This window comes from Emys orbicularis, chromosome 14 (assembly GCF_028017835.1).
Source record: "Emys orbicularis isolate rEmyOrb1 chromosome 14, rEmyOrb1.hap1, whole genome shotgun sequence".
NCBI classification, from domain to species: domain Eukaryota; kingdom Metazoa; phylum Chordata; order Testudines; family Emydidae; genus Emys; species Emys orbicularis.
Genome location: NC_088696.1, coordinates 38629811 through 38642978, shown reverse-complemented (window position 1 = coordinate 38642978; position 13168 = coordinate 38629811). Strand labels below are relative to the sequence as shown.

General features: G+C 44.6%; 2 protein-coding genes across 3 annotated transcripts in view; one reads left to right on the top strand and one right to left on the bottom strand.

Moving 5' to 3' along the window:
- Positions 1 to 730: 730 nt before the first annotated feature.
- GINS3 (GINS complex subunit 3) lies at positions 731 to 6486 on the bottom strand. Of its 2 annotated transcripts, XM_065416553.1 has the most exons (3): positions 6313 to 6486; positions 4612 to 4845; positions 731 to 2653 (listed from the first exon to the last, which is right to left on the bottom strand). In XM_065416553.1, exons 1-3 carry the CDS (start codon positions 6484 to 6486, stop codon positions 2423 to 2425), a joined length of 639 nt encoding a protein of 212 aa, XP_065272625.1. In that variant the 3' UTR covers positions 731 to 2422. The 2 variants fall into 2 exon arrangements, with proteins under 2 accessions (XP_065272625.1, XP_065272626.1); XM_065416554.1 differs by lacking the exon at positions 4612 to 4845.
- Positions 6487 to 6804: 318 nt separating this feature from the next.
- LOC135888906 (diacylglycerol O-acyltransferase 1-like) overlaps positions 6805 to 13168 on the top strand; it is a 39711-nt gene continuing 33347 nt past the window's right edge. Inside the window, 3 exon segments of the mRNA XM_065416700.1 lie at positions 6805 to 6867; positions 6869 to 6983; positions 11283 to 11403. Coding sequence (XP_065272772.1) covers positions 6844 to 6867; positions 6869 to 6983; positions 11283 to 11403 — 260 coding nt within the window. The 5' untranslated portion in view covers positions 6805 to 6843.

The following is a 13168-nucleotide window of genomic DNA, read 5'->3' as shown; positions in this document are numbered from 1 at the left end:
AACAAAAACTCCAAAATCTAAGCATAAATACTGACACGTTTCTGTCACTCGGGTTTTATACTTTTAAAAAAAAAAATAAATAAATAAAAAAAAATCAAAGGTTGGAGCCTTCTATCAACCTAGGAGTCATAGGCGCCGACTACATGGGTGCTCCGGGGCTGGAGCACCCACAGGGAAAAATTAGTGGGTCCCTGCTCCTCTGCCTACCTCCCAGCGCTTCCCACCCAGCCGCTGCCAAACAGGGGGGAGGGGAAGAGTGGGAACGCGGCGCGCTCAGGGGAAGAGGCGGGGCCAGGGATTTGGGGAAGGAGTCAGAATAGGGGCAGGGAGGGGGCGGAGTTGGGTGGGGACTTTGGGGAAAGGGTTGGAATAGAGGCGGGGCCTCGTGGAAGGGGTGGAGTCGGGGCGGGGGCGGGGGCAGAGAGGGGTTGAGCACCCATCGGCGGGAGCAGAAGTCGGCGCCTATGCTAGCAATGTCTCTAATGTGACTCGTGGCAAATGCTAGGGGAGCTGGAAGTCAAACAGAAGATGTTGCTATGCCAGCGGAAGTGTATAAACGTAACACTCCTATGTTTGGGAGCGGTGTGAAGAACATGGTGGGTTCTAGCAACAAGACTTCGCTAACCCTGTGGCTAAGGTTTCCGAGTGGCCATTCTTCTCCTGGCCATGACTGATTCTCAGCAGCAGGGCAATTACAGAGACACACTCTGTGTGAAGAACTTATTTCACGTGAAACGCTCATTTATGCAGCACAGAAATCCCAAAATAGAAAATATACAAATCCAGGCTAAAATTAGTTTCTTATAAAAAATGCATCATTTTCCTAGCATGCTGTCACTTAGCACAGTGGCATTTAATAATGTGCACGCTTGAACTCCCTCTTCATATTCCACTAGCCGCTACTTCATCTCCTGCAGTGGGACAGGTTGCCCTGTGCACTTCAGAGACCACGGCAAGTTGAAGATGCTGCCGTATCCAGCAGTCAGTGTCCTTTCTGACTAACTGCAGAGGCAGAGCTTTCACTCCTGAGGCCCAAAGAATGGCCACTTGCCCATTCTGGGGGATCCCTTAAGCCAACACTTACATTAAGTGTTTGTGGACAAGAACAAGTTGCCCATACAAAATGTAGCTCTCCATGGGGCTGATCCCAAGAGATGCTGAAAGTCTGATTAACATCCACAGCGACTAATGAAGTCAACAGGGACTGTGAATGCTCAGCACCTCTCAGGAGAAGGCCCCTCTTGTTAGTTACTTTTTAAAGGGCTTCCTCCCAAGGAAGGCTAAGAAACACCCCGATAGTTTCTAATGACTTGTCCCAAGAATACCAATTCCAGTGGTCCCATGAGTAGCTTTCTAGAGAGGGAACCATGTGTTTCTGGGTGTTCTCCTGCCCTCCAATGTGACTCACAAGCAGAGCTAGGTTTTGAGGACGTCTCCATATAGCAACTCTTGTGCTGTTTAATGAGTTCTAATTCCATTCGCTCCCAATGGCAAGAATGTTGTTTCCTCTCTGGAAATGCCAATAGATCAGAAGGAAAGAAACAACTCATTAGCTCTGCCCCTTCACCATTAGCCAAAACTAGCAATCAGGATAACTTCTTCCGCGAACTGGTGTCCACATCACAAAAACCACCATGCATCTCGGAGTGAATGGGCATTCCATTCCCACCTGCTGCCCAGAAGGAGGCTTTCCAGGTATAGTAGTGGCAGTGGGAGGTGGAAGCAGGGTGCGTAAAGCTTGCAGCGCCACTTCAACTGCTATGTGGACAAACAGAAGGCAGTCTCCACTGTACCAATGACAAGCATTAAAATCACATACAAAACTAAAGCAGCAACAGAATCAGCTAACAGCAGATGCTTACCCCTAACAAAGGCACTTGTACTGGCATATTAAGCCATAGCAAGAGAGAAGGGGATAACACAGTGCAGTCTATACCACTCTTCTCCTCATGTTATTGGGATGTCCTCTGGAATCATGAAGCTGGAAACAGCTGTTCCCATGTCAACACATTGGGGTATGTGTGGGGAAGGTGGGATTTGAGGTGGAGGTGAAAGAGTTGAAACTACATTTTCAGAATCCCTATTTACAATTCCAGATCTATTTATATGATAAAAACAGTAAATATTAAATGATCCTCTTTCAGAAGAGCCTTTTATATCCACTCAGCTATGAAGCCCAAAACTATTACCGTAAATCCATGGGAGAAGGATGTGTGTGCTGTAAAACAATTTTGTGATGTATTCTTGTTATACTCGTCCTCTAGTCTAAAACGTGCTTTGGTCTAAACTGAAGATGCTGCGCAGAAGAACTTCAGTTAAACTGGGAGGAGAGTCTGTCCCTTCCCAAGGTTGGCTGGTCTCTCTTCTCTCTGACACAGAGTACCTCAGCGTCCCCTGTAGCAGTTTTGTGTCCTTCATGCTTTCAACCATCCATGTCCGTGAATTTTCTCTTCCTGTAATTCTGCACTAGGCTGGACGCTGTGATCTGAGAAGCCTGCCCCTTCTCCCAGCACTGAAAGTCATTCAGCCCTTTCTGGCCAGCTCGAAACAACGCTCGTTCCAGCTCATCCAGCCGTGCCACCAGTGCAGAGGTGTCCTCATTGTAGGCATTCTGGGAGGAGTCCATGATGCGACGGAAACGGCCAATAAATGTCTAAGGGAGAGAAGCAGAATTACCAACGGCTAAGGAAGATTCTTCTTGAACTCAGGTGCTAGAGGCCTTTGCTTACGGAGCTGAAAGATCCAGGGTTCTAGTCCCTATGCTGTCTGTATGTACGCAGCCAAGGATTTGTTCTGGGCTAGCACCTGACTGCTGGTACTGAGCTCGATGTACTCAAGGATAAGCTTAACCTAACTGGGGTGGATGGATGAGTATACAAAATCCTGGCTAGAAAGTATGCGTATCACTGGGTGGAATTAGTTTTGGTCAAGCGTGATTGTTGCCTTCTAGTGGCTGGCCAAGAGAGGCTACTAAAACATAATACAACTATAATTCCACCTCCATTCAAGTGGGAGAAGTCATTGGTTTTGGAGCAGGGGGCCTTGCTCGGCTGCAGGTCATTAATCTGTGGTCATGCATTTGTTACAATGCTGCTTAATGTTTTTCTTCTCAAAATTGAGCCAAATGAGACTCCCCCTTTTAAAGGCAATATTATTACTCCTGATTGCATTTACCAAACACAAACCTCCCTCTGCCTCCGAAGCACTTGGGATGCCGCTCAAAACACTTTCACATTCAGTACAATTCAAAAACATACAATACATAAACAATACATTTAAAAAGCTAAACAAAGAGGGGATCATTTAAAAGATTTTTTTCCCTACCACCGGGGTAAAAAAAAAAAAAAAAAAAAAAGGATGTAATAAGTTACAAAGAAAGGAAAAAGGGTTAAACTCTTGATAATCTTTGGAAATTGGGTTTAAGATTACTTGGGAAACCATGCTTTTAGAAGCACCAGTCTCAAAATATGACTGGGTTTTATTTATTATTTCTAGTATATGCATTTATTTGGCATCTAAAACTTTGGTATTTGGGTGCTCTACAAGCACCAAATAGAGACTTTCAAACTCTCAATGAGCGCTCTGAAATTTAGTCACACATTTCATTTACACTTCTTTGAACGTTAGTTTATTTATGCCATGATCTACAAAACCCAACTCATTAACAGGGAGGAGGGACACTGTGGTGGGGCAGATCCTCACTCCAGTCAGGAAGGGGTTAAAGAGCTCTTCTAGGCACAATCAGCACCCAGCCCAGCACACCAGGGAAGCCTGTCAAGCCTGGAGATGAGCAGGTCCTTACAGGGGAGTATCCCTGCTCAGGGCAATGTGGCACTCAGAGGAAAGCGGAGCCCCCGAGGCTCACAGCACAGGGGCTGCTTATGAATCTCTGCCAACTTGACCCTCTGGTACAGTAAAAGGACCATCTTTACCTTGTTTTCTTTCTATTACAGTCCCAGGCACTCAGCCTGAGCCCCTCAGACACACAGACAATTAAGACCCTAGACTCCCCCCACTCTCTTCACAGAGACTATTTAACTTTTGCCTTGCAGAGAACAATGGGGTGAGCCTGTACTGCAGGATTATTGTTTGCCTTTTTTGTTTTGGATGCTGTTATACCAAGAAGTGAGCATGTAGGTGGGGGAGCAGCGTCCCTCAGATATACAACGAGAGGACTAAACGCTGCACTCCGAACCAGCAAAATCGTGATGCGTACAGCCAGAGAAGGATATCTGGGACCAAAGAGGCGCACCCTCTCACCTCAATGGGATGCTCCAGAGGTACAATCTCTGACAGATGCTTTGCATATTCTGTTACTAAGAAGTGATGCATCAAAGTGGTTCCTCTTCTAGGTGACATCATGTTCCTTGTACAAAACTCACAGGACCAAATTCGGCTCCTGGATGAATACATGTGAATCTTATTGAATTTTCTGGTATCTGAATATGCACATCTGAGGCCAGAGAGCCTGATCTTGCAGTCCTTACTCAAGCTAAAATCATGTTTTTACATGTTGTTTACAGCAAAGTTGCAGGAAATATGGAGGAGGCAGCAGCAAAGAAAAAGGAAACCAAATCTACCAAAGGAACTAGACTTGGTTCAAATACTTGCCTGCAGTATAGTCTGAGCTATCTCTGGATTCTCTGGATTGTCAAAATTCAGGAGCTGGGAGCCAAAGCCATAGTAGTATGGCCCCATTTTATGCAGGTCAACCACATTGGCATCAGCACTGAACACTGTCCGCCAGCCTTCCTTGTAAATCTTGGGCAGTTCCACTGAAAGTATCCTCCGTTTGTTGTCATACAACCCTTTTGCTAGCCACAGGGGTATTTCCACCTTTGAACCCTGCATTCACACAACAGAAACACCCCACACACACCCCAAAAAAATAGGTAAATGAACTCCAATCAGGATAACAAATAAACATGAGACTCAGATGAATACTGAAGTTTCACAAGGGAGTGATTTTATTTCAGTCTACAATAGTGGAAACTAATGTAAATCATAGATTTTTGGTTGTCACTGGCAAAGTCCGTAGGCATGAAATTTATGTTAGAATGAGTGCCAAAGTATGAGGCACAGAAAGACAGCTGCATGTGTAACATGTATATATAAATAAAAAACAACATTGCAGTGTAAGGAAATTTACAAGGAGAGTCCCTGATCCTGCAGACACTTTCACATATGTCCGGTGGCACCTCAAAGACTAACAGATTTATTTGGGCATAAGCTTTCGTGGGTAAAAAACCTTGAGGTTTTTTACCCACGAAAGCTTATGCCCAAATAAATCTGTTAGTCTTTGAGGTGCCACCGGACTCCTTGTTGTTTTTGTGGATACAGGCTAACACGGCTACCCCCTGATACTTTTCACATACACCTCTACCCCGATATAACGCAACCCGATATAACATGAATTCGGATATAATGCGGTAAAGCAGTGCTCCGGGGGGGACGGGGCTGCGCACTCCGACAGATCAAAGCAAGTTCGATATAATGCGGTTTCACCTATAACGCGGTAAGATTTTTTGGCTCCTGAGGACAGCGTTCTATCAGGGTAGAGGTGTATGTGCAACTTTGCTCATGTGATTCCCCGCAATAGGATTACTCCAGGAAGTAATTTTACACATACAATTTATTTGCAGGGCACGGTCCCTAGACAATAACCAGAATTTAAACTAAACAGCTAACCAACAGTAACTACATTCTCTACCAAAAATTCTCACTTCATTACAATATTTAGTGGGCATAACATTGATAGGCCCTTAAAAAAATACCCCTGCCACAGTAATTGCATTAGTAAATGCATTCTACAGGCTGAGGGTATGCTACATAAATAAGTACTTTCTGATACTGGTTTGAAGCGATATTACCCTCTAATTTCACTAAATAGCCCATAGATCTCAGATTAGACTATGGGGTGGGGTAAAATGGGCCCACACAGAGCAGTTTGCAGCCCCTCTAGTCTTTAATGCAAACGGGCATAGAGCCTACTGCGATTTATTGCACCCAAGGCCAACCCTGCCCACACAGAGGGTGAAATCCCGCCTTCGAGCAGAGACTTCCAGTCACCCCGCCCAACACCGAGTTCACGGGGGAGACTGCACTTCCCAGCATGCCCCGCTCCACCCCTGAGCTCAGCCCTCGGGCAGAGACCCCGGGTCTCCTCATGCCCGAGCCTCGGCGGGCAGATACAACGCGCAGCTCCCGCCCGGCCGACCCATGTCAGCGCCGACCCCAGCGCCCGCCCCGCCAGTCTGTCACGTGGCCAGGCCCGGTGGCTGCCGGGAGCTGTAGTCCCCGGCGGCGGGTTACCTCCGGGATGCCGTCGCTCTGGCCCGCGCCCTTGCCCAGCACGGCAGCCAGGCGGGGCAGAGCCGCCTCCACGCGCCCCGGTAGCTTCTCCTGGGACATCAGGATGTCTTCCAGCGAGAGGAAATTCTCCTCGGGCCCCAGCCCGGGCCCCACTGGGAAATAGGCTTCGGCCATGGCGGGGTGGCGGCGCGCTCCAACCCCGCTGCTCCCGCTCAGCCGCTGCCAGGCAGAAGCAGCCGCTAGGCCAGGGAACGGACAACGCGCATGCGTCCCTTTCTCCCCACCCCGGAAGCCGGCCGCAGCGCCAGGCGAGAGCAATCGAGCGGAGAGGGTGTGCGCGTGCGCGCACGTGCCATCAGTCCCACGCTGCAAAGAGCCACGATGGGGGCCTGTGCAGCTGGGAGTTGCAACTTGCGAGGCCAACGGTGTGGCACCCCGGCCCCGCCCGATGGGGGAGGGGCGCTGCTTCCCGACCCCGCCCGATGGGGGGGGGTCTCCTCCCCCGCGGGTGCTGCACCCCCGCCCTGCCCGATGGATCGTTGCGGGCGGCGCGAGCAGGGGCTGGCGGGGCGCGTGCTGCCTCATGACTCTAGCGGGGGCGGCCGGTAACCGACAGCGCCGCGGCGTCGAAGCGCGGGGCCGGGGCCCAACGGGAGGCGGAGCATGTGAGGGTGAGGCCCCCTGCGGTCAGTAGGGGGCTAGGAGGGGGAGCTCCCCTCGGACGGGGGGACCCCCCAATACTCAGTGATGTGCCTGGGGGACCCCCAATACTCAGTGGTGTGCCTGGGGGACCCCCAATACTCAGTGGTGTGCTTAGGGACCCCCCAATACTCAGTGGTGTGCCTGGGGGACCCCCCAATACTCAGTGGTGTGCTGCAAAGACACAGTGTATAACAGCTTTAATTCTAAACCAAACGGACCCACTGCTCCCTGCTCCCCCCCCCATCACCAGCTCTGCCCCTGGGGACACCAGCCGCCCTCTGGGGATACCAGGCCTCTGGCTCTTCCCAATGCTCACATCCCTTCCCCCCGCCGCCCCCGGTCCAGACGGGCAGTTTGCATTTGGGTTGAATCCAGCCTTGGTCTGGGACAGGTTGAGTCATGATGTCATGAAATGCCCGCATGAGACAACGCCACCCCCTTGCCGTGGCGTAATAACATTGCACTGGCAGGAGGTAGTGTTCAGGCTAACCTCCAACAGCCCTGCATGCAGGACCACTCCGGTGAAATCAGGACAGCCACGTAAAAGCCCGGCCTCTTGGGAACCTCTCGCTCCACTACAAAGTTGTGAAGAAAGGACCTGGGAATGACATGTTGCACCGAAGAGTTCATCGTGCTGTACAGACACGTAGGAAGACAGTCCCTGCCCCAAAGAAGTTACAGTTTGTTTAGATTTTTAAAATCTAGGGAGAAATTCTGGCAAAATTCTCATTGACTTTAATGGGACCAGATTTTCATCCCTAGTGAATTTAAATTAAAACTAAAAACATATAATTCAGAAGCTTTAGACTGCTCTGTCTAATTTGAGGGCAGGTCTGTTCAGTGGAGCTGGTTGGCATGAGAACATACCTCCATCCCATAAACTGTACTGGCTTCCCTGATGCAAGTTATTTTTAATTTAACGTAAAGCCCTCTGGCCTAGAATCTCAAAGGTATTTAGGCGCCTCACTCCCATGGGAGTGAAGTGTCTCAATACCTTTGAGGATCTGGGCATGATTTGGCATTTGTCTGTTTTAGAGTGTGGCCATCTCCTTTGTGATGGCTGAAATCAGCTGGAGTGTTTTTGCTGACTGTCTAAGATCTTGATGCAGGCAGTTCTTGGTTGGAAGGTCCCTGTCTGTGGAACTTTCTCATTCAGGCAGGTGTCAGATCTTGAATTTGTTAACCTTCAGCATGTTGTGCTAGGCTCATCTTTTCAGCTAAACCTTTGCCAACTGGATTTAACCAGAGGCACTGGGACAGGTTCACACTGATGCAACCCAGGTCGTGGGTCGCTGACAGCAGGAAGTCAGCCTGGAGAAGAGGCATAGTGATACAAACCATCCTTGCCTCTCTTTCCTTCCTTATCAGAACCCTAGGGGAGAGCACCTGTGATATCACAACTGCCTGTATTTGAGGTTTGAATCTTTTCTTCAGTGCAGCCACTCTGACAGGCACAGGGGAGCTGCAGATTGCACTCCATTATGCCCAGGGGGTGAATCTGGCCCTATCCACAAACTGTATGAAGACCACAGTGAGTATGAATTGGATCTGTGTGGTTAGGTATTCCTTTTTTTCTTTGGAGTGGAAACAAGGGTCATTTTGCTTAGTAAGAGACATAGTGAAAATCCAGACAAATTAATATCTGTGCTAATTAGGTTTAAGTAGATCTTAATGATCTCTGAATGCCAACGATTTAATTATTAAATTGTTTTCATGCAGAGGCAGAATATTGGATTTGAATTCAAATGCCACATTCGCTTTAGTGCTATAACTCAATAGACCAGAGATAATGCTTCTAGGTTAAAATCACACTCTTTGGGCCAGATTTTGATCTTGGGTAAACAAGTATAACTCCAGAGTAACTGCACTGATTTAACCGGAGTTACTCCAGACTTACACTGGTATAACTGAAAGCAGACTTCTTTTGTCCTTGTCTTGCTTGTTTAGAAATTTTAAAATGTTTTACATTTTATTTGGGAATTCATTTTTTTCTCTTTGCTTAATTAAACCTTGTTTGGCCTGCCTTTAATTGTGCACGTTGAGAAATAAAACAACATCAAAACCCCTGTACTATTACTAAGCACAGTAATCTATAAAGTAACAGAGCTTTTATATCATTGATAAATATTTTACTTTCCTTGTATCAGGGTTTATAGCTATGTTTATCAATCTCTGCTCATACAAAGCTTTGAGTAGGTTTGAAAGAAACATGAGCATCGGTACACCCGTGGGAAATGGTGATTTGGGTTGTTCCCACAGTTTTTGATTACTTAAGCAGAATGATATTTTTGAAACTCACTCTGTTTCCCTTCCAACCAAAGACATACTGGTAAATGGACCAGGAATGAATCAAAGGTATGGGGTGGGATTTTGAAAAACACTAAGCCGCTTTCAATAGGAGTCAGGGCCTAATTCTCATCAACATTCTTGAAAATTCCATCCTGTTTTTAGTGTGGTCAATATTAAAGTTGAAGGGTGGTAACTAATGTAGCCAAAACCAGACTAATCTGAAAAAAAGCCTGAATAGAAGAACAATATAGGGAATACTGTGATCATAAGACTTTTTCAATACATTTTAATGAACACTGGCTCATGATGATTTAGCCATGAATTGCAAAATTTCTCCCTAGTCGTTTAAAAATGGACAGCCTCAGATTCAGTGTGAAAGACTGGTGGCTCTCATCCTCTCTTTGAAATGTAGCTTTAAGTTTAGGTCTATATTTGGTCCCCCATTGAATTTGTCAGAGATTGACTTTTCATTGATTTTGAGCCTCTCCGATTGTACCACTCTTACAATTGAATACAGCCAAAGTTTTAGAGTAAACTTGGCTTGGATCCATGAAAAATATATGGCCCCAAATAGGTTCATATATTTGTGGGATCAGATTAGTAAAATGTGGGGAGCTTTTGAAACATGGGTCCTAGCCTGTCACACCTCCCCCAACCTCCAGCTTTGATTCTGGTTTAATCTGGCACGGCTTGTTGAAAGAGTGAGTGGGGAAGTTGAGTCTGCTCCGTGGAATGGATCACCCAGCTGACCCTTTTTTATGCAGAGGGTTGGGATTCTGTATGCCACTCTTTGTTTTACTGGGAAAAATAATAATGGAAATGTATAGACTGAACTGGGATTATAAAAAGTGTGTGTGATTATTAACCATGAACACTTGTTTCTTATCATCTTTTGAGGGGTGAAATCAGTCACTGCACTTGCCAACTAAAAATCTACATTTGAATCTTTCAAGATTTCCCTTTAAAAATTCATATATATCAAAAAGAGAAAGAAGAATAAAGGAAGAGATTTTGCAGTTCATGACTAACTCCCCAGTCAATGTCACTCTTTTCATTACTTTTACATTCTTATGATCACAGTGTTCTCCATGGAGCCGTCTGCTCAAGCTGGTTTCAGGCTGGTTTGATGTTGTTTTGACTGTGTTAATTTCCACACTTGTATTTTGATCAAAATCAAACCTGCTAAAACAGCCAAATTTGCAACACTTTGTTAAATCTTGTATTATCTATTTTGTTCAAGGAAAATGTCATCAAAAGTTTTTTTTAAAGTACAAAATGTTGGGCTAAGAATACACACTTGGATTATTTACTCATTGCTTAGATACCATGGTAATAGGAGCTATACAAAAAACACAGGTAGATAAAAAGTAACAACAGTTTTTTGTGAACTCCAGTATGCTGAAGTTGTGAAAATCCAAATGAACCTGATTTGTTAGTTAGCTGAGTAGAAAGGACATACACAGACCAAAGAGCAGAATATCTGCACATGTGTATGCAAATATGACACCCATACTTTGCCAGTTTTAGAAAGTCTCAGGTACATTACATCTTTGCAACAATGCAATGCACAACTGAAGGGCAAAAACCAACACCAGAAAAAAGAGTCACATAAAAATGAAAAGGTCAACATTTTGTCTTTTTCCCTAATAAGATTCCAAGTTTTCATCCATTGTACAGAAAACAGTTGGTATATTTCAGATAGAAGTCTTAAATATTGTCCTTGATTTGTGATGAGACAGAGAAATTTTGGAATAATTTTATTTCCATCCTTGCACATTTTCCAGAGGGCTGGTATAACAGATTTCAAGAGTCCTTTTTAAAGGACAGTTTTGGTTGAAGAGTCTAATTGAGAAGACTGGACTAAAAAAAATATCCCTGTTTAATCGGGTCATAGGAACAATGTCTTTGTGCTGAAAATGGACGTTTGCAGAGATTGTGAGACGAGAGGATTGTACAAATGGAGTCATCTCTTTTTATAGGGTTTGGAATCAAAATGTCTGGAAAGAGAAAAAAGAAAATTAATATTTCCATCAATCCCGAGATGCCTCAGCCTGAAATGAATGATACTGAAGTGAGACAAGACGACCCAGAGAGACTGAGGTACAGGGCAAACACAAAGATAAAGGAATCACGTAATTTCAAAGAACACTCCTATACTTATTACAGGACTACTCTGAGGCCATATCTACATTACAGGTGCTACAAGTGGCACAGGAGCAGTGCTGCAACTATGCCGCTGTAGTGTAGACCTTTCCTACAGCGACGGAAGGGGTTTTTTAGGGCTGTCAAGCGATTAAAACAATTAATTGTGATTAATTGCACGATTAAAAAAAATTAATCGCGATTAATCGTGCTGTTAAACAATAATAGAGTACTATTTATATAAATATTTGTGGATGTTTTCCACATTTTCAAATATATTGATTTCCATTACAACACAGAATACAAAGTGTACAGTGCTCACTTTATATTTATTTTTATTATAAATATTTTCACTGTAAAAATAAAAGAAATAGTATTTTTCAATTCACTTAATACAAGTCCTGTAGTGCAATCTCTTTATCATGAAAGTTGACCTTACAAATATAGAATTATGTACAAAAAATAACTGCATTCAAAAATAAAACCATGTAAAACTAGAGCCTACAAGTCCACTCAGTCCTACTTCTTGTTCAGCCAGTCACTCAGACAAACAAGTTTGTTTACATTTGCAGGAGATAATGCTGCCCGCCTCTTGTTTACAATGGCACCTGAAAGTGAGAACAGACGTTCTCATGGCACTGTTGTAGCCGGCCTTGCAAGATATTTACATGCCAGATGCGCTAAAGATTCATATGTCCCTTCACCCACCATTCCAGAGGACATGCGTCCATGCTGATGAAGGGTTCTGCTCAATAACGATCCAAAGCAGTGCAGACCAACACATGTTCATTTTCATCATCTGAGTCAGATGCCACCAGCAGAAGGTTGATTTTCTTTTTTGGTGGTTTGGGTTCTGTAGTTTCCGCATCGGAGTGTTGCTCTTTTAAGACTTCTGAAAACATGCCTCATCCCGATCAGATTTTGGAAGGCACTTCAGATTCTTAAATCTTGAGTCAAGTGCTGTAGCTATCTGTAGAAATCTCACATTTCTTTGTGTTTTGTCAAATCTGCAGTGAAAGTGTTCTTAAAACGAACAACATGCTGGGTCATCATCCGAGACTGCTATAACTTGAAATATGTGGCATAATGCAGGTAAAACACAGAGCAGGAGACATACAATTCTCCCCCAAGGAGTTCAGGCACAAATTTAACTAATGCATTATTTTTTTAAGAAGTGTCATCAGTATGGAAGCATGTCCTCTGGAATGGTGGCCAAAGCATGAAGGGGCATACGAATGTTTAGCATATCTGGCATGTAAATACCTTGCAATGCCAGCTACAAAAGTGCCATGCAAATGCCTGTTCTCACTGTCAGGTGACGTTGTAAATAAGAAGCGGGCAGCATTATCTCCCATAAATGTAAACAAACTTGTTTCTCTTAGCGATTGGCTGAACAAGAATTAGGACTGAATGGACTTGTAGGCTCTAACGTTTTACATTGTTTTGTTTCTGAGTGCAGTTATATAACAAAAAAAATCTACATTTGTAAGTTGCACTTTCATGATAAAGAGATTGCACTACGGTACTTCTATGAGGTTAATTGAAAAATATTTCTTTTGTTTATCATTTTTATAGTGCAAATATTTGTAATAAAAATAATATAAAGTGAGCACTGTACACTTTGTATTCTGTGTTGTAATTGAAATCAATATCTTTGAAAATGTAGAAAAACATCCAAAATATTTAATACATTTCAATTGGTATTCTTTTGTTTAACAGTGCG